This window comes from Leuciscus leuciscus (assembly GCF_965113295.1).
Source record: "Leuciscus leuciscus genome assembly, chromosome: 17".
Classification (NCBI taxonomy): Eukaryota; Metazoa; Chordata; class Actinopteri; order Cypriniformes; family Leuciscidae; genus Leuciscus; species Leuciscus leuciscus.
In genome coordinates this window covers 25,733,401-25,755,930 of record NC_138741.1, presented here as the reverse complement: position 1 = coordinate 25,755,930, position 22,530 = coordinate 25,733,401, and the positions used below count along the sequence as shown (strand labels likewise).

Here is a 22,530-nt window from a genome sequence, read left to right as displayed (position 1 = left end):
CTTTGCTCCTCTGGATTTGTTAAAGGTGAACTAAGTAACTTTTTTTACCTTAACTGAACAGCTTCGGAGTCATTGGAATGGTTATATTACTTATTTCGGGTTGAATGGTGGTCGTTTCGCACCCCCCTGGTGCCCGTGAGCGGAAAATACGCACTTGCAACTTTGAGCCGGCGGGCCGCCGGCCGCTGCGTCAGGAAGTCTCGCGTGATATCAGGTCTCGCGATGTAAACAATTGCTTTACGGCCAAAAGAAATCTGCTAAAATGCTGTCATTATTGCGCTCCCTCACGCTGTCCGAACCCAAATGAAGAAGACGTTTTAAAGAATATCCCATCTGCTTTGATGTCGTTGATCTATAGCCTCTGGTGTCTGAGAATCAACAACGAGTTTTTACAACAGTGTTGTCAAATATCTATTCCGAAGCTGTGGGGGGAGCTCTAGAGAGAAACCTGCGAGCAAAAAGCGAGAATACAGCGAAGAAATCCCGAAGCTACTGAGTGCTGCTTTAATGTTTCCTAGACTGATTCCGGTTACTGACCTTTATCGCCCGGCTTTCGACTACGCTCACCTGTCTGCCATGTACAGAACCCGGTTTTGTTCATTAAATGTTCTGATCTTTGCTTTGCTGAGTCTTTCCACATTGTTTAAGTAAAAACCTTGTTTAAATGAATAAATTAATTCATCAGTCATAAAATACATATGGCTGTATACTTGTGTCACCATATAGCTTAAGTCTATTTTAATAACTTTTTTAAAGGTAGGCTACACCATGTAACGTTTTAAGGAAGATCATTGTTTTGGTTGTGCTTCGGCTCTGCGTTACTGTGCAGATGAATATGATTCGGGGCATCATGTGAATACATGAAAAGCCCAAAATAATGTCATCTGAGCATGTACAGTAAGTGCAATATTTTATGCCGGTGTTTTGACTAACTGGAAACAAGGATATTTTTAAATGAATGATGTTGCAAAAGTTAACAATTGCCAGTCTGACATGGTCAAACCTTGAATTTTTTTTTTATAACTGATATTCTGGCCAAAATTCTAGGGAGAGATTATCCTGCTGCTCATTAAACATTCACCAAGAGATATACACAGTGGAAAGGATTTCAAGCTGACTAGCTGAAGCTATATTATGTGTTACATACTAAACTAGCCACACCCATTAATAGAGACTTCCTTGAAAATAAATTCCAGTAGGCCTACAGTGCTAAAACAACCCATTATGAAAATAGATAGCTAATGCTTTACAATGAATGGCAATTTATCTGTTCAATAATAGGCTACTCACCTGTTAATAAAAATTCGCCAAATCTCTCAGTTCTAGCCATCACCGAAAAGCCAAGCCAATGTTGATTCTTGGTTTATTACAAACTCCCCGGAGCTCAATGGCAAACTTTCACACTCTTTATGACTAATTTAATAACCTACACTCGTCAAAGTAGACAGAAAAACGTTTCTCTATTTATGATGTTTTATTAACAAAGTTAGGGAGGAACACTTTCAAATTGCCTATCCAATCAGCAATCAGCACAAGAGGAGGCCTATAGCTGACCGGAAGTAGGCTACACTGTTAACGGCTATAGCCAAAGAACGCAAAAAGCAACAATAAAGAGGACAGTGTAACGGGCCATTTAATCATTTGACAAAGTACAAAAAATATGTAATAACGATAAAATGTAAAAACAAAAAAGCAAGAGAGGGGTTGCTTCTGGCATTAAATGATAGGCCTACATACAATTAAAATGCCACATAACCAAAACATAACATTTACTTATCTAATCTGTCACCTAACGACTACGGCAAATCAGCTGTTCTCCCGTAGATTACAGTAGAACGTCATGAAGCAGGATTTATAGTCGCGCATGCGCCATAGAATGCCAGAACGCCGTTGTCGTTCCATCAGCAGTTGTTGCTGCTTAAAGTCTTAAAACTATCCTAACCAAAGATATGGGGGAGTAGCCTACTCTAGGTTCGGCCCAGATTCCGAGCCCTCCCATCGGACAATGCAATGGATACGACGCTTCCGGGGGCCAGGGCGGTGACGGCCCTTCTGGCGGCCATGGCGGAGCAGACAGTTCAGGGAACCATTTAGGCGCGGCTTCCATGGCCCTATCAAGGGACCCTCTGCCCCTCCTCCCAAACTTTTCTTGGGGGCAGCTATGGTGTTCGGCTCAGGAACAGACACCGGCTCAGATGTGTGCCCACACACACCACATGGCTGTGGCCATAATGGCCAGTGTTGCAGTCACTGAGGGCTCAGGCTTAGCGGCAGCTATATCTGCTGAGTGCTCAGGCAGCGTGGCAATGGCCATCTCTGCTGAGGGCTCAGGTTCAGGCGTGGGTCGTGGCATGACGTGGGGAGACTCTTGCTGGGCAGGCCTGACGTGAACGGCCTCAGGCTCGGCAGGCCTGACGTGCACAAGCTCAAGCTCGGCAGGCCTGACGTGCACAAGCTCAGGCTCGGCAGACGTGACGTGCACAAGCTCAGGCTCGGCAGACGTGACGTGCACAAGCTCAGGCTCGGCAGACGTGACGTGCACAAGCTCAGGCTCGGCAGACGTGACGTGCACAAGCTCAAGCTCGGCAGGCCCGACGTGCACAAGCTCAGGCTCGGCAGGCCCGACGTGCACAAGCTCAGGCTCGGCAGGCCCGACGTGCACAAGCTCAGGCTCGGCAGGCCCGACGTGACAAAGCTCAGGCTCGGCAGACGTGACGTGCACAAGCTCAGGATCGGCAGACGTGACGTGCACAAGCTCAGGCTCGGCAGACGTGACGTGCACAAGCTCAGGCTCGACAGACCCGACGTGCACAAGCTCAAGCTCGGCAGGCCCGACGTGCACAAGCTCAGGCTCGGCAGACGCGACGTGCACAAGCTCAGGCTCGGCAGACGCGACGTGCACAAGCTCAGGCTCGGCAGACGCGACGTGCACAAGCTCAGGCTCGGCAGACGCGACGTGCACAAGCTCAGGCTCGGCAGACGCGACGTGCACAAGCTCAGGCTCGGCAGGCCCGACGTGCACAAGCTCAGGCTCGGCAGACCCGACGTGCACAAGCTCAGGCTCGGCAGACGCGACGTGCACAAGCTCAGGCTCGGCAGACGCGACGTGCACAAGCTCAGGCTCGGCAGACGCGACGTGCACAAGCTCAGGCTCGGCAGGCCCGACGTGCACAAGCTCAGGCTCGGCAGACGTGACGTGCACAAGCTCAGGCTCGGCAGACGCGACGTGCACAAGCTCAGGCTCGGCAGACGTGCACAAGCTCAGGCTCGGCAGACGTGATGTGAACAGTCTCTGGCTCGGCAGACGTGACGTGAAGCTCAGGCTGAGGGGATACTGTGGGCTTGTGGGGCTCCTTATCTGCAAAGCCCCCAATAAACAACAAACCGCTCAACAAAAGGGCAATGTCCATACTGCACCAGTGTGCAGTGAGGGGTATTGGCAGGCATGAGAGAATAAATAGGCTTGTCCATTCCATGGCAAAACATATCCTTCAAAACACCATCACCAAATTCCAACCCATGGCAAAGTCCGCTAAACTCTTCCACATACTCTTCCATTGGACGGTTATCTTGGCGGAGGCAGAAGAGGCGAATTGCCGGGTCCATGTTTGGTTGAGTATTCTGTAATGAATTCACTGGAGGCAAGCTGGTAGAGAACTATGGCTGACGCGAAACAGTCGTTCCGAAGCTTTGCGAGATCCCGAAGCGCAGATGTTTCGAAACACTGATCCGAAGCGTGATTCAAAACACCCATGTCACGTGACTATGGCCAAACGAAGCCTCGAAGTGTTTCACTAGTGTTTCATCAGGTGTGGTCCGCCGAATCAGCGTTTGATTGACATGGTCGGGAACAGACCACACAATCGGTCCGCAGATAGCGGACTTTTGGTGATATAGTGACATAGTGCGATTTGATTAGTTATAGGCTATTTAGGCTTACATTTAAATTTACACAACACATTGACTGATAGGCTAGAGACAGACAGAGTATACATATAGTGACAAATTAATAGATACATAGATATAAATATATATAGACAGCTAGATTAATAGATAGATACATATATAGATAGATTATATACATAGATAGATTATAGATAGATACAGATACATAGATTATATCTAGGTACATATCTAGATAGAGACATAGATTATAGATACACATCTAGATACATAGATAGATTCATATAGATAGATACATAGATAGATAGATTTAGATAGATAGATAAAATGGAGGCTCCCCAGAAGAGATGCTGTACATCTGTGGTGTGGGAGAATTTCCGTTTAGAAACCCCCCAAAAAGTGAGATGTGTGTATTGTGATCGGCAGCTAGCCTACTGCAACAATACATCATCCATGATGCGCCATTTGAGGAGAATTTGAAATTTGCGTATTTGCCCAGAACTCATGATCCACTAACTTACTGGAAAGAGAGAGCAGTAATCTTTTCTCATTTGTATGTCCTAGCTAAAAATATATATTTGCACGTCAGCAACAAGAGTCCCTTGTGAGAGGATTTTTTCAAAGGCTGGAGAAATTATCTGTAAAAAAAGAAGTAGGCTAAGTCCTTCCACAGCAGAGAAATTAATATTTTTAAATAAAAATCTCTAAAAAAGTGAGACATTGTGGCTTGATTTCTTTTATTAATATTCATTTTGCAGGACCAAAATAACATTATGCACAGTGAGGAGCCAACAGGTTACAAGCTTCACATATTAGAAAAATACAATAATAAAAAAACAACACATTTTTTTAATGGCTCATCAAGGTTGTTTCAGATCAACACCTGCAAGTGACCACTAGGTGTCACCGTTGAGACGGGTGTCGGATTGATTCGAAGCCTCGAAACAATATGGCCCATTTGGTTCAACTGTTTCATTGCTTCACAAAGCCTCGATCTGCCCACCACTATAGAACACTATAAACATAAAACAAGGGCATGGCAAGGCATGAAACTCCGAACTCAAAACAAGAACCTGGAAAAACATTAAATACTCAACAAAGACACAGGGCAAACATGAGGGCTTAAATACACAGACTAATTACAAGACAAGGAACACCTGTGAACAATGATCAGACGATTAACCAATGACAAGACACATGGCAGGATCACATAACAAGACACAGAAACATGACAATGACAAGAAACAAAACCCAAACCGTGACAGCGACGTTGCCATAGCAGAAATGCAACGTGCCACAGACGTTGCCACAACGTAAATGTGTTTGCTGGTACCACACAATGTAGTTATAGCAACCTTTTGGCCACGTTGTTAAAACGTTGTTAGAAGGTTGGGTGCGTTGTGCCAACGTTGGCGCTAAAAGACTCCTAAGCATGTAAGTTAAATTAAAACACATTTTTAAAATGTTATTCAGATGAATTCAATTAAGCTCTTTAAGATTTTAAATGATACAGAAAACTGAGTTTGATGTAGAAAGTTTCACAGCATAATTTTTGTTGCTCACAAGGTCCCTTCGTCATAACTTTCATAAACTGCCTATTTTTGTTATTTTACACAACATTGTTATTTGTCTTTAGTTATTCACTAATTATCAAATAAATGAAAACTTTTCAAAGTGCTTTGGTTGAATGCCATGGGAAATAAGAGCAGTACTGAAGAAGAGGAGAACCAGCATGCTGGACGGAAAAAATACATCATGTATCACGGCACTACGATGGCAAACGCACTGAAGATTCAAGGTGAAGGATTCAAACCCTCTTCTGATGGCATGCTCGGTCCAGGAGTCTACGTGAGCCGGGATAAAGCGAAAGCTTCTCGTTACCCTATAATTGCTGGAGGGCAACAGCTAGCCATTCTTAGATTAAATGTTCGCGTGGGAAAAGTGAAGATGATCAATCATCAGAATCATCCCTTACAGAAAACCTGGCATCAACATGGTTATGACTCTGCGTGGGTCCCTGCAAATTGTGGAATGGTACGGAGTGGATTAGAAGAGGACTGTATTTATGATCCAAGTCGAATCACAGTTCTAGAGGTTATTGTAAACTAAAAATTTTCAGTTTTATATATTTATCTCAATTTGACTGTCTAGCACCTAAAAAAGTCATTGTAAAAATGTCCTTCTACTGAGTCTTTCCACATTGTTGAAGTAGAAACCTTGAATAAATTATTAAGAATAAATTAATTCATCAGTCATAAAATATACATGTATGGCTGTATACTTGTGTCACCATATAGCTTAAGTCTATTTTAAGAACTTTTTTAAAGGTACACCATGTAACGTTTTGAGGAAGATCATTGTTTTGGTTGTGCTTCGGCTCTGCATTACTGTGCAGATGAATATGATTCGGGGCATCATGTGAATACATTAAATTCCAAAAATAATGTCATCTGAGCATCTACAGTAAGTGCAATATTTTATGTTTTGACTAACTGGAAACAAGTATTATTTTTAAATGAATGATGTTGCAAAAGTTATAACAATTGCCAGTCTGACATGGTCAAACCTTGATTTTTTTTTTTTTTTTTTTTTACTGATATTCGGGCCAAAATTCTAGGGAGAGATTATCCTGCTGCTCATTAAACATTCACCAAGAGATATACACAGTGGAAATGATTTCAAGCTGACTAGCTGAAGCTATATTATGTTTTACATACTAAACTAGCCATACCCATTAATAGAGACTTCCTTGAAAATAAATTCCAGTAGGCCTACAGTGCTAAAACCACCCATTATGAAAATAGATAGCTAATGCTTTACAATGAATGGCAATTTATCTGTTCAATAACAGGCTACTCACCTGTTAATAAAAATTCGCCAAATCCCTCAGTTCTAGCCATCACCGAAAAGCCAAGCCAATGTTGATTCTTGGTTTATTACAAACTCCTCGGAGCTCAATGGCAAACTTTCACACTCTTTATGACTAATTTAATAACCTACACTCGTCAAAGTAGACAGAAAAACGTTTTTCTATTTATGATGTTTTATTAACAAAGTTAGGGAGGAACACTTTCAAATTGCCTATCCAATCAGCAATCAGCACAAGAGGAGGCCTATAACTGACCGGAAGTAGGCTACACTGTTAACTGCCATTGCCAAAGAACACAAAAATCACTTAGCAACAATAAAGAGGACAGTGTAACGGGTCATTTAATCATTTGACAAAGTACAAAAAATATGTAATAACGATAAAATGTAAAAACAAAAAAAAAGCAAGAGAGGGGTTGCTTTTGGCATTAAATGATAGGCCTACATATACAATTAAAATGCCACATAACCAAAACATAACATTTACTTATCTAATCGGTCACCTAACGACTACGGCAAATCAGCTGTTCTCCCGTAGATTACAGTAGAACGTCATGAAGCAGGATTTATAGTCGCGCATGCGCCATAGCGCCGTTGTCCATCAGCAGTTGCTGCTGATTAAAGTCTTAAAACTATCCTAACCAAAGATATGGGGGAGTAGGTTGGGAGTAGCCTACTCTAGGTTCGGCCCAAATTCCGAGCTTGGATCCCTCCCATCGGACAGCACGCCAAATCGATACTCTAAATCCAAATCTGATTACTATAGTTAACCAGGGTAAGACTTGGGGTAAGTTTACACAACAACGATGTGCTAAAAACAGAAAAGTTTTTCCTTTGGATTTTTTTCTCGTACATTTGTACATGGAACTTGCACTTTGAAACCATTTTTCAAACGCTTGCATTTTCAGGCCGTGAAAACGCCATTTGAAACACAAATGAAAAATTGTTAAAGGGGTGGTTGATTATGATTATGATTATGATGATTATTAACTTTTTTTACTTAGTTAGTAATGTTGCTGTTTGAGCATAAACAACATCTGCAAAGTTACAACGCTCAAAGTTCAAAGCAAAGGGAGATATTTGCTTTTAAAGAAATAGCTTTTTAAGGACTACAACAAACGGCTGGTAGGGACTACACGACATTCCTCCCGGGTTAGTGACATCACCAACCCTAAAATTTAGAAAAACCCCGCCCCCGGAACACGATTTATAGATTATCAAGACAGAATATGCTAATCAATGACTAGAAGATAACTACACATAAGCTACATAAATTCATCAACTAACCATTCAGAAACGTCCTGTTGCATTCAACATGTTGTCACCTCTTCTTGAGTCTCTCCTTCATTTTCTGAATCCGGTTTGAACATAAAAGTTTAAAAGTTTTCGAAATTATTCTACAACGTTCAATTATAATAAGTTTAAGATATGCTGTTTGAGTTGATTGCAGATAGGTGCACATATCAGCGGTCATCACAACGTGTAATGTCTACTTTTATGTATTTTTCCCATTAACCACACAGAGACAAGTGGTAATTATGCATTTTGTTATTTATTATTTCAAATCTGTATTTATTCCCACATTGCAAACAGTTGCCCCACATGCTGTCTACTCACCATATCCTGTTCCTGTGACTCCTCAAAGTAGGGGACGGGACTACAGCTTCCCTTTTTCTTGTGTTGGGTCAAACCATTACTATTAGTAGCGAAGGGAACTTAACTCTTGGTGATGTAGTCATGGATAAATGTCCTATGGTGTTTACAGGTTGTTTAAATTGCCAAATGAGTTTATTTTATTTATACTTGAAAGTTAAATGGTCATATGTTTAGGCTACAAAGGTTTTGGTATGGATACCCCTGCAGTTGGTATGGTCTTGGGTGTAATGAGCTTGTCCTAGGCTATATAAGCCAGTCTAAACTGAACCTCAGGGAGGAAAAGAGGGGGTTATGTTGCTGAATGTATCCATGTAGGTTTTGCTGCCTGTAGCAATTTGATTTCCTTTGATTATTGATACATCAAAGTTTGCACTGAGTCAAGTGTATAATTATTTTTGTAAATATTTTTTTGGGTTTAATTTTGTAAATTTTTCTTTGACATCTCACTGTGAATCTGTACACTCCTACTTCTCCACTAGCATTTAATAAAAATCCTCTTTGGATGATAGCCGAGCCTATCTACCACCTCCCCTTGATCTCTATGGGACACGTTATGACACAGTGCATGTCTGTGTGGGTGCAAGCTCTTGAAGCTCCGCCCTCTGTGCCAGGAGCAGCAGCTCATTTGCATTTAGAGGAACAGGCACTGAACGGTGCGTTTTTGCTCACCCTCAAAAATTCATAATTTTAACATGCTATATAAAAATATATGTGGGGTATTTTGAGCTAAAACTTCACATACACACTCTGGGGACATCAAATACTTATTTTACATCTTGTGAAAAGGGCATTATACCACCCCTTTAAATTTTAAATGCATTTAAATTTTGTTAATTTTAATCAATGTTACATAGTGTGCCTACACAAAAGTGCAATTAACTGGGTCTCTAAAGAAAGGCACTTGGCAGCCCCATTATGCTTGACAACAGTTAACATAAATTACTCAAGTAACTTTGAGTAAAAAAAGGTATAACAGTCACAAAACAAAGATGAAAATAAATTTGTGTTTCCATTTGTTTCTCAAAACAACTAGTGTTATTATTTTTGTCATTAATAATAATATAAAATTGAAATTTTTGTTTTGTAGTTTTCTCTTGCGGAATTCCCTGAAATAATCTGATCAATTACAGTATTGCCACCTGATATCCAGCAAAGAGATACCATCCCCATTTTTCATCAAATATGGAAAACATTCCACAGTTTAGTGTCACCGTGCTACTCTCTGACCAGATTTGAAAACTGAGTAGATGAGTTGGTAACTCTTCACTTGTTGACAGGAAGAACTATTTCTATAATGATCCTCTCGACACCACCCAACTCTAGAGCTGAAAACTGAAAGTACACATATAAGAACTTTTACTTTATGAAGGTTGCTCAACATTAAACTCAAATTCAAATTCAAAACATATAGCCTATCCTACCTAATAAGTCTGAAGAAATACAATTGTGAATGCTGATATATTTAAATGTTCAAAATGATTATTCATTATATTCATTGAACTTTAGGAAGTCTCAAAGTAAGAGCCTGTAAACATTTAAACACTAACATAAACACTCATCCCTCTTATCTGCTAAAGAATCGGAATGTCCAGCTTTTGTTTGGTTTATGGTATTTAAGGTTTGTGCAGGACATCCTGTACTTATTCAGCATGGAAAACAACTAGATCAGATTTTAAATTTCCCTGAATAAGTGGAACATTGTCCTTATAGAAATTGAATTTATTATAATAATAATAATAATTCATTACATTTATATAGCGCTTTATTATCAAAGATATAACACATGAGGTTGATCTTGTGCGGTTGATTTTCTTTTACAGCTATTCTCCTGCGTTCTTGGCCATTAATTTTTATCTGATTTTAAACCCATACAATATAATATTTTAACCTAATTAATGCTAATTCATCTAAATAACCTATAGTTCATCATTCAAAGACTTCTTACAATTTAAAACTTCTGAATCACATTATGCTCTTGACTCTTAACATCACCACATCTCCTAATATTAAAAGAATATCTCACTCATCATAGAAGGATTAGGGTTGTTAGGGTAGGGTAATTCACCAAAGTAATAATAATAATTGAAAACAGTCACTTGTTTTTATTGTTTTGGTAACAGTTTACAAGAAGGTCCCATTTGTTAACATTAGTAATGCTTGCATAACTTGCATGAACCACCAATGAACAATATCATTTTTTTAAGCTTTTATTAACCTTTGGTAATGTTATTTAGTAAAAATATAATTGTTTATTGTTTGTTCATGTTAGTTCGCAATCGGAATGCATTAAATCATGTTAACAAACTTACTAAAATGACTAAGAATGAACTACTAAATAATTGCTTAATTTATAATTCCACCTATGAATTCCACCCACAAGGTGGCATAACGTAGCCTACTATATAATCAGATCCTCTGCAAATTTCCTATCCTAATATGATAAAGGCTTGGTTCATAAATGAATTATGTTACATGTGTGGAAGGTTATCCAATAACTGACAAGAAAAATAAATATCTACATCATAGATATGTGACGTGTGCTGACGTACACGGCGGAATGGCGGGCGAAGGTTTGGGTCTTGATTGAATATTAATTGCCTTACGTTTAAGGTTCCAAAGCAATAGTAGCATGACGCGATTAATATTCATCAGGGTCTTAAATATTAATGATCTTACGTTTAGGTTCCCAAGCAACAGTAGCAAGACGCGATTAATATTCATCAGATAAAGGCTTTCAGCTGAAGTTCCCGGATGAGTGACAGGCGAGGAGCTGCGCCATAGATATATATGCGTAGACCACCCTCGACCGCTCCAGATACGTAGGCGCGCCGGCCATCTTGCAACTTTTAGCGTGTCGTCAATAATCTGCTGAAGTCTATTTCAAATATATATATATTCATACATACATCTAACTACAAATGCAGACGCTGTCTTGAATCCACTCTCGAATGTTCACGGACCGCTCTAATATGGCGGACGATGGCTGCTAATAAGACATCTATATATGAGCTGCGCAGACAGCTGAAGTACCCGGATGAGTGACAGGAAGAGCTGCGCAGATGTGCAGCAACACAAACACACATCAGCCGACAGGCAAGAGAGCGGTTGACTCTCCATCCGATTTCAAACCACCTGCCCGATCGATCTGTAAGTGCTGTCTCTTATTTTTAATGTAATATTCATGAAAGAGAATATCCGCTTGTGAAAAGCAGAATGAAACGTGCAGCTTGTTGAACTAAAGGCTTGATGCACTTATGATGCTATGCATGTTAGCGCTTGAATTAATGACAGCTCCTTCTGCTCTATCCGTACCACCGGCACCTTATGTGATATATAACACTTCTGTTAGAAGTTAGACAAATGTGGTATGTAAGTGCAGTGATGAAAGCGGCTTTTATAGAGCTTTAACCCTTTATATATGAATATGACAGATGTTTTGATGCACGGATCATGTGTATATAACGTTACCATGATGGACAACCTGCATTATATAATATCAACATCTGTTTTCATCCAGCTGCAGCATGATCTGTGCTGATCCCTTTTAGTTTATAGGCATAAATATGACAGGAAAAGTGAATGGGGGTTGAAGTTTAAGCATTATTTAAAGTGTCATATCATGTGTCAAAACAGAATGAGTTATGTCTGCTTTATCTTGCTACACTCAGAGCGTGAGCTATGCATGTTATGCCAAAAATGTTTAGTTGTTTAAGTAACTTTCTTTGTGCTCTTAATACAGTGAAATCAATCACTGTTGTGCTAGGAAAGCAATCAAGCCAGTTGACAGTGTCATTTCAATGTATTGACTCACCACAGAGGTCACAACCTTTCTTAAAGGTCATTGTTTGACATTTTTTCTAGCCTGCACTTTTCTTGTATTATCATTAAATATTAGTACATAATTAGTGATAATATGTAGTGTGTTTGTCATTATCACAAAATAAACCACTTCAGGGTGATGTAACATGATCTTGAGCACCATGTCATCGTCTTACTCAGGGTGGATGTTGCGTTTATGTACAAAATTATTACCAAATGAATATTTAATATTCATTTTGTAATAATGATAACAGTCTTTCTTTAGAAATATCTGACAGCTTATAGAGTGCAACAGTGCCCATCCACTTTTTTTAATGGCATTGGTTCCAGAGGTATTTTTCCCATACATTTTTCTCTTAGGAATTAAAGACAGAGAGATAGATATATTACATTTATTGCAAAATATGTAGCTATATTATTATATGTAAACATTTAAGTAGTTTGAGAGTGTATAGGGAAACTGTGGTTGTGTTCACACTTCTAGTTTGGTTGATACATTTAGTACTGGTTCGCCTAGTTTTTAACACCTAATCTAAAGATAGAAAACAAAAAAGTCTTTATGACGTATATTTTCTCGACGGAACTTGTCGAGCATCCAAAACAATGCTGTGTTCTGGGCTAAATGTCTTTGGTCAAGTGTCAACACACCTTATCTCTACATCATTCACAGTGCATAATGGGAGTGGGCGGGAGCTAAAGTGTTATTTTTGCACAATTTACTTGTTGTGATTCTCTGATTGGTGGAGATTTCTCTGCAGAATCATGGGTAATGTAGTTTTTCCACCACTGTTGAACTTGTTCATTTAAAAAATAAGTTCTAAAAAAAGCATTTTCGGCTTCAACAAATGCATTTACCATCAAATAACAACCTCGTATCTCACAGTTGGTCTGTTTTTAAAAGTTTACCAAGTTCTCGTTTAATCAGTTCCCTTGTGGAAAAAATGCATAGTATAGTTCATTAGTATGTTAATTAAGTATCAGAAATGTATTCTATAACATTAAGGAAGTTTTAGTATTACTTCCGTTCCCGTTTAAACTTTCAGTTTTAAATCAGAATAGTTCAAACTCCTTAATGGAGGATTGAGGTGGATTTCACAGATGGGTTTGAAGAACGCTGTGTGCGTGCGTGTCAGACACATTTGTGTCTAGCTACTCCAGTCATGCTTGTTATTCAGGCTGAATAAACCTATTTCTCATCTCTCTCTCTTTCATTCTCCCCGCAGGCTTTAATGTTTTTAAAAGAGCTAATGAGAAACTGCAGCTGTCTTTTGATTATTAATGAATTCTCTCTTTAAAGAAAGCGGATGAATGAACATGGCAGCTCACATACCCAAATTTCTGCCTGCCATAGCATGACCAACCTCATGTTATTCTGTCCGTGCCCTTTAAAGTGTCAACTATTAACATAAAAACTTAAAGCGGTCACAAGCCCGACACACAATAGCAGTTGTCAGTAAGAATTGATGCAAACCCCACATGTGTCAAGCAGGTTTACCTGGCCCTTCTCGATGATGTGGTTTGGATGTGTGTAGGTGGTGTTACACCACAGGCACAGATCTGATGGTCCCCAGCTCACTGAGTCACTATATGTTGTCAGAAAAGCGAATAAAAGCCTGGGGTCTGCTGTGAGTCAGTCTGTTCTTCTACAGGCTCAAATAACATCAGGTCCTCTAAACAAACAACCAGGTTCCTAATGGCTACATAATAATACATAATGGAAACATAACAAATTGTGACATAATGGTGGAGTTCTATTGTATAAGGCAACACAAGGCATGTTTAATTAGCACATTTAATACACTTTGATAATTAAAAGTGCTTTTCATAAAAATGATTTAAAATTATCATAAAATATGCACACAAAAATAATAGATGGATTTAAATGAAATTAAAAACTAATAACAAATAGGGGGAAAAGGAGCTTATACAATTCGAATACGATTCAAGGCTGGCACAAGATTGTGATTTCAAAATGTAATGTACTCAAATGTATTTATTAGCTAATTCCATATCTCTTTAAATGTTTATCCTCCCAACCTCTGAACTCAAAACAGTGAGTTTTCACTAGTTTACAGTGCGTCCAGTATTTGATGGAGTGATTATTTTAGCAGAAAATTTGCTTTTATTTTATATTTTCAGTTTTTATTATAATTTTAAATTAAGTTTTAGTATGTTTTTTTTTTGTGTGTGTCATTTTTATTAGTTTATTTATTTATTTATTTATTTATTTATTTATTTATTTATTTATTTATTTATTTCAAATCTCCATTTAGCATTAATTTATATTTTTTTCAGCTTTAGTTTCTGTAATTTTACATCAACTCAATGTTATCTTAATGGCACTTATGTTATTTCAGTTATGTGCCAAGGCAACATTTCTAATTTCTAAAGGTTTTTTTATTTATTTATTTTTATTTTATTTTTTTACATCTAGTATTTTTTTTTATTTTTTTTGTATTAATGCAAATTATTATAATAGTTTTAGTTAACAATACAACCCTGGATTAAGCTCAGTTTGTTCACTAAATGCACATTGTTGTGCCCTAAGCATTATCATTAGCATTCATTCATTCATTGGTTCGTGTCTGCGGCTCCAGAATCCCCCTGAGCATGAAGAAACAAAACAGGCAGTCTGCTTTAAGATCTGTAAGATGCTGTATGATATTGCATAAGCTCTGTCATGAGACGGTATAGCAATAAGCATGATGCCCTTTCTCCTATAACAAAACAACCCAATGGGGACCATCATGGAAAATCTCCATGGTGTATGAATTCACCATTCAGGGGAAGCAAACAATCAGTATGAGAGAGAGAGAGAGAGAGAGAGAGAGAGAGAGAGAGAGAGAGAGAGAGAGAGAGAGATAGTATATTGACTATATAGAGCATTTTCTATATCAGTTTATTACAGCAGACTAAAGGGACACAGGACAGCAGGTTGGTGCCGATATCTATGTGTTTATGAATGGCATGGTATTCTTTTTACAATTTTGTTGTTTCTGTTTGGTTATGAGCCAAATGTTTAACTGCGTCATTTTTTTCAGCATGTTTGTATGAAAAGGGTTGAATCCATTCACAAAGAATGAAGAAAAACTTGATTAAGTGATTCATAACTCAGAAATGTTTACAGAAGTCTTCCAAATTTTCCATATACTAAAATGTTTTAGTTTAAGATACTATTGCTAATTATTAAATGAATTTGTATATTGGTAGATATAAATGAAACAAATTTATTGTAATTTTCCCCTTAATTTAGAAAAATTCTTGATTATTAAAATTTTTCTAACTTTTTTTGTTTTGTATATTTCACTTCTCATCCAAGGGAAAATTTTAACTGATTACATGTTCAATGTTGGTTCTTTGGATTGAATATATATATAATACATACTGTATATATATATATATATAAATAAGAATTTTTTTTTATCATATAATATATAATAGAATTGCTTTTTTTTTTTTTCTAAATATAATATGTTTTATATTCACACTGATTTATATTTATTTATTTTGTTAAAACCATTTTTTTTTTTATTCCTTTGTGAAAGATTATCTCTAATGATATCATGTTAAATGATACCAAACATGTGAGCTGAAAAAAAAACCCACATTGATAAAAAACCTATTTTTCATTTACCTCTGAACAAAGCAGAACAAATGGAGAAATCTCAAGAGTTTTGATTCGTGCACTGCACTCAACCAGCTTGAAGTGGAATCATGGGTAAACTATGAGTCAGGTCTCTAAAAGGCCAGCGAGCTCTTTTCTTTTCATGATGGCTCATGGCCATTAAAGTGTCCTTCTGATTTGTTCTCCAGCGGCTGAGCGGCGGTGAGGCCTGCAGGGGTTCGAGTGGATCTTCATGCTCTCAGTCAGCTGGACCTTATGGACGACGGACAGTGGCAGAGCGATGGCCCAGTGAGGCGGGCAGGACTAACCGACCCCGACCTCCTAAACGACTCAGAGTCCAGCCGCAGCCCGGACGAGAACCAGAACCGACTGGTGGAGGAAGCAGAGGAGGTGGAACAGGGGCCCCGTGGTGGACAGAAGCCCCTCAGACAGGATCATACTAATAACAATAGTGATGATGAAGATTACGACAGCTCCAGGGTGGAGGAGGAGGATGAGGAAGAGGAGGAGGAGGAAGAGGAAGAGGGGGACAGTAACAGTGGCGCATTCTCTCCAGAGCTGGATGGACACATCCGAGACTCCCCGACACCCAGTCCCAGTCCTACAGGTAACAGACACTGTCAAACAGAGACAATTCACAGAACACAGTAAAAAAATAAAAAACCTGGGGTGCGTTTCCTGTACAACAACGAAACTCGCTCGCTGCATAGGACGATCCATCGTGTGTGTGTGTGTGTGTGTGTGTGTGTGGTTTAGCAGTTGATTGAAACCAGGCTTAAAAGATGCCTTCATATTAAAACACTACAGCATGGTATATAATAACCTAATCATTCAGTATAGTGTCATGTGATATGTTAATTAAAACTACTACTAAAACTGTTAAAAAAACACACACTTTACAATCAGGTCCCATTTGTTTACATTAGTTAATGTATTATCTAACATTAAATAACAATTGGGAAATACATTTGTTACAGTAATCTTTGTTAACATTAGTTAACGTTACTGTTCACTGTTAGTTCATGTTAGCTCAGGTCCCTTAAATAATATTAACAGTTATAATATTTTATTTTAACAATGTACTTGTAAATGCTGAAATTAACATGAACTAAGATGAATAACTACATTATTAACATTAATTAATAACTAAAAATACTTCTAAAGCATTAATATTAACATTAAAGTGTTACCAATAATTTTTTATAAATGGTCATTTAAATAAAGCTGAATAAAATAAAATAAATTAGGTGCTTAAAAACTAATGGAAATAAAATAAGTTGAAGTTGAAGAACTAAAATGACTAAAATTATAATAAAAATCAATTCAAGCTAAATAGAAATATAATTTAAAAAAACTATTAAAAACAGCAAAATTACTAACACTTAATATAAAATGAAAATTGGACATAAAAAAAGTCAAAATATTAATAAATATTACAGTAGTACAAAGCAGTGAATCAGAAATCTGTCATCAACCCAAAGTGTATCCATCAGGTTTATAACATGCAGCTGTTCTATCATATTACAGAATTAATTTAGCTTTCCATAAACTACTACAGTAAAATACTGTTTGTTCAGAAGTGCCATGGCTAAACAAATGAATAAGCTTTGCTTGCTAAAAACTCATTTTGGTTCGTTTTCGCGTGTCATTCCTTATTAAAACGGATTCTTCAGTGCATTAAGGCCCAGAGCAGAACCAGTTAATCAGTCCCAAAGCTTCACGGAATTAGAGCACAATGTGAGAATCTCCTCGTGTTGACCTGGAAGCAGTCATCCCAAGTTAAATGGATGTGTTGTTGAGCCATGTGTCAGTGCATGTGCGTGAATGTTCTTCCACAGTTCTCGCACAAATACAAACCGCCAGCTCGCCTAGGATTTTTTTTTACCAAAGATTGGGAAGTTCGTGGCATTGAATCATTACAACATATTCAAGAGTTCAGAGAATCAGTAGCAAGTCGATGAGATATCCTTGAGCACACCTGTATATTCCTTCCCCTGAAGTTACATAAAGAAATGAAGCTTGGTGACTTTATATGCCAGTCAAATGGACTTTTTCTGTCAATGTTATATTATATGCTACTAATCAAAAACTTATGATTATTTATCCATTCTGCTAGGTACGTTCAGGAACCAGGTCACACTTATATAACAAAAAACGAATTACTGATACTGAATGGTCCTTGGACTTTAAATTGTTCTTGAGGTACAACCTAGTCCAAACAGTGTCATCCTGAATGACATGAATTGATCAGGCTGTGGGTGGAGAAGCATTTCTATTGTCTCTGAAGGAGTCAGGCACCGTGACTAATAGTGCAAGACTTTTGTTTCTAGTTCTGCTGTAGAGCGAGTGATTGTGTTTCACTTTGTTGTCGTGCACCTTTCAGACCGGTTTGAGTGGCATGAATAATACGGGCCAACCTCTAGAGTGAGATGATGTATCTGTGTTGATGCACAAACGCTGGGTGCTGCCGCTCCATTTTGGATGCCTGTGTGTTAGATGTATTGTAATGAAAAAGCACTTTAGGTCTTAGGGGCCGATTACATGACACCGTTTTCAACTAAAAACGTAAAACTTTTTATGTGTTTTGGCCGTTCATTTACGCAACAACTGTTTTTGGGGCCTGAAAATGCAAACTTTTGTAAACGGGTTTCAAAGTGTGAGTTTTTGAAAATTATTCCGTTATTGTCTCAGTGTAAACTCCAACAGTGATGTCATGTGTATGTTCAGTCTATAGGCGCGTAGTGTTTCTTTACATCATGACATCGCCAACTACTGGCCTAGCAGCAAAATACATCGTCTCTATACGCAAAAAATGCAAAGGAAAACCTTTCCCATTTTTAGTACATTGTTGTCTTGTAAACATACCCTTAGGGTTTGTGATAACCACATCAGGGTTATTAACGTTAACTAAAATTAAAAACTATTAAAAAAATAATAATAAAACAAAACTAAAATAATATGAAGTAAATTATAAAAGCTTTAGACTAAATAAAACTTTTAAAAAACTAAATTGAAATTTTGCCTTGACAACTAATTGAAACAAGTTGATTGTTGAAGCACTCAAATAAAAAATGGGATAACATACTAAAACTGAAATAAAATCTAATTAAACCTAAATAGTAATAAGTAAAATATAAAAATAAGACAATTCACAATATTAATTAAAACTATAAATAATACTAGTGTATAAATAATACTAAAATGATACTGAACCACATAAATTAAAGTCCATTGGTAATAATAATTATGCTGAAATGCCATACAGTTAGTGTTACTTGTGAAACCATAGTCAATTTTCAGCGTCAACACTTTTTAAAGAGGATGTTGTTGTTTTTCCAGTGTCAGAGGGTCTTGTCAGCCCTGAAGGACCTCCTCAGGGTGATGCTGGTTCCCCCCAGGGCTTCGGACGCCCCCTGTCGGCATCTCTCCAGGAGCTGGGGGAGCAGGGAGACCACCCTCTTCTGCCACACTGCCTCCATCAGGTCTCATACTAATGTTGTTCATCTCCTCTCTGAGGGTCTTCACAGGGCACTTAACCCCGGGTTAATGTCATTCTAAACCCCACTTTAAACCTCGGGTAAAGGAAAATTTCACACTTGTAATTTAAAATCAGGGTTAGCCCCGTTTTTGCGCTGTTAACCCTGCATTGTGGTGCCAAACATGTGCCGGGTGAAAGAAACATACGGTGTCAGATAATTTCGACTAGATGCTGCTTAGCAACAATCATGTGTTGTAAAATGGTCCGAAAAGTCCATTCAGAAAACAACTTGATAGTGCAGTCAGCTATATATGATATAGGACAGGTGAGTGCAAGAGCTTCTATGTAAACAGGTCGTCCAATCAGTGACACTGACACCATATAAATGCAAATAAGGACGTTAACCCAGGGTTTAAGAATGGACAATGTGAAACGGCAGCTTATGAATACCCAGGATTAATTGTTAACCTCGGGTAAAGTTTAAGCAGTGTGAAGCAAGATCCAGGATTCCCTTTGCCCGGGGTTTAGAATGAACCAGGGTTAACTCTTTGAAGCGTGAAAAGCCCTCATGCGTGTCTTTCTGTTCGAAATTAGTAATGAGGTGTTAAATTAAATGTTGTTAAAGTAAATGTCATCTCTCACCATTCATTCATTAGTGCGTGATTGTCTTCTAACAGGCTTTAGTGAGATCGGATGCAGGATTTCATTTCACGTGAATGAAAACAAGGCTGTAAGGGATTGATGTTTAAGGTGTTGAGTATGTTGTACAAAATAATAAATCATAAAAACATAAATATATTAAAAAAAATTCAAAAAAGAGATTGGATGCACTGCCTATTTTGGGAAGCCTTTTCTTCTCCTTTTTCAAAGTTGATTAGGCTGTTGATTTTGCCAGCATAATTTGATCAAAAATATAGTAAAAACAGTAATATTGTAAAATATTATTACAATTTAAAAAGTTAATATATTTTTTAAATGTAATTATATTCCTGTAATGGCAAAAGCTGAATTTTCAGCATCATTACTCCAGTCTTCAGCGTCACATGATCCTTCAGAAATCATTCTAATATGATGATTTGATACTCTGTTATTATCAATGTTGGAAACACTTAATATTTTTGGTGGAGACCATGATACAGTGTTTTCCAGGATTCTTTGAATAGAAAGTTTAAAACAACAGCATTTATTTGAAATAGAAATCTTTAGCAGCATTACAAATGTTTTTACTGTCACTTTTTGATCACTGCCAGTAGATGGTGCAAACCTCTGATTTCTTCAGTCTAAACAAATGTGCGTGTGCCAGATCACAAGATGAATTTGCCTGGACTGTTCCACATGGTTCATTAATAAGCTCGTGTTAGTCTGTTGTTGCTGTTGGCCAGTGCTGATAACATTGACTGATAGCAGAACATGAAGTATCTGATAGGAAGCAGAATAACCAGCACCTTAAATGGTCAAGCTCTATTAAATGTTTATTTGAGCTTGACCTTATTCAACATGTTTTACAAGAACTAGCTCAGATGTGCAGCTGGGTCTGTATCATCCTGAGGAGAGGTTTATAAGGAGCAACAAGACGACTGTCGAAACTGCTCGCATGTGGATTTTTGTTCTTATAAGAGATTTTAAAAGGAACAAATCATAGATAACTGGATTTTCTTTTTTTCAGTGTACTATGTAGACATACTCTAACATTAACATTAACAACAAAGCTACTTCCCCAGCCCACCCAGATCATTTATTGAAAGTAAGCTGCAAAAGTGAGTCATTCAGAAATCGTCATATGATCCATAATCATGTCAACATGTTTGAATGATTTAGTGATTAATGTAGTGATTTTCACTGCTGACTTTACTGTGCAAGGAGTTTGAAGAGAGCCGATGTCATGAGTTTTGTAGAATAAATGCTATCTGAGTTTAAATGACTTGTATAAAACATCTGTACAATTACATATTGCTTATGCAGCCTGTTTTAGCTGTGCATCATCTGTATAATTATTGGTAACACTTTATAATAACTCTCATTAACAATCATTATATAATGCTTAACAGATCAGTAGTTCATATAGATTCATACATGAAACGTGATTTAGCGTTTCATCACCATTTGAATGTACTTTCATTTATATAATATAATACAATTTCGAGTTACTGTAGGGTCTTACCTAATGATGCTTTTCACTGTGTAATGTAATGCATAATAACTAATAGGCTAAATTCATTTCTTTACAGATTGCAGAGTCATTTATGCATGAGGAGGACTGTATCCTTAATGTTTTTATTTGTTCACATGTCTAATGATACAAGGCGCTAATGGTGTGTTTGTACAGCTTTTGGGGTTTTATTGATGCTTGTTCCATTATAGCTCCTAATTTATACCCGATTGCCTTTGTTATTGTAACAGAATCAGGGATGCTTGCTATGTTTATGGATATAGAGCTTTTTATTGTATTACTTTCAGTGCATTACTGCAGGCTGTCGTCGTCTTGTAAGATAGTATTTCACTGTAGCATTCTTTAGGTCCGGTGTTGTAAAGTGCATTGGGGCTTTGGGGTTTCCCACTTGCCGTAGTTTTTCCTGAACCAGAGCATTTTCCAGATGAGAGAGCAGTCAGGTTCATCCAGTTAGAGAGACTCTATCATGAACGTCTACTGTCCAACCTCTCCGCTCTACAGCAGCTGTGGGGTAAGTGGCTTCTGGTTAACTGTTACTCAGATGTTCTTCTCGATAGAACACCTGTTTCTGTGATCAGAGAGGAGATGGAGTTCGGTTGGCCGGTGTCAGGACAGGCGAGAAGACGGAGACCTGGATGCTGAACACCTGGAGAAACTGAGACACATCTGCAGAACGCACAGGCAGTGAGTGCACGATACACACACACACCGATTAACACAATTAACACAGTTAATTCAGCCACACCGATCAGGTCAACTTTATTTATTCATTTTTATTTTATTTCTTTTTTTATTGCACACTTTCATTAGTTCAGTCACAGAGATCAGGTCAACACTTTTATTTTGTTTTATTTATGTTATTATTATTTTATTGCATGCTATATTAGTTTAGTCACAGTCAACTTTATTTTTTATAAAGTATTGTAAGTATTATAAGTATTTTTATACATAAAAAAGTATGTATTTTTATTTTATTGCACACTTCTCAGTAGTTCAGCCATACAGATTAGG

At 37.8% G+C, this 22,530-nt stretch overlaps 1 protein-coding gene across 1 annotated transcript in view; it reads left to right on the top strand.

The window, feature by feature from the left end:
* The first annotated feature begins 10,954 nt into the window (after positions 1-10,954).
* cnsta (consortin, connexin sorting protein a) overlaps positions 10,955-22,530 on the top strand; it is a 28,564-nt gene continuing 16,988 nt past the window's right edge. The window contains exons 1-6 of the mRNA XM_082142337.1: positions 10,955-11,574; positions 16,060-16,478; positions 19,211-19,353; positions 21,578-21,608; positions 21,944-22,030; positions 22,098-22,203. Coding sequence (XP_081998463.1) covers positions 16,127-16,478; positions 19,211-19,353; positions 21,578-21,608; positions 21,944-22,030; positions 22,098-22,203 — 719 coding nt within the window. The 5' untranslated portion in view covers positions 10,955-11,574; positions 16,060-16,126. The remainder of the gene's footprint in view (positions 11,575-16,059; positions 16,479-19,210; positions 19,354-21,577; positions 21,609-21,943; positions 22,031-22,097; positions 22,204-22,530) is intronic.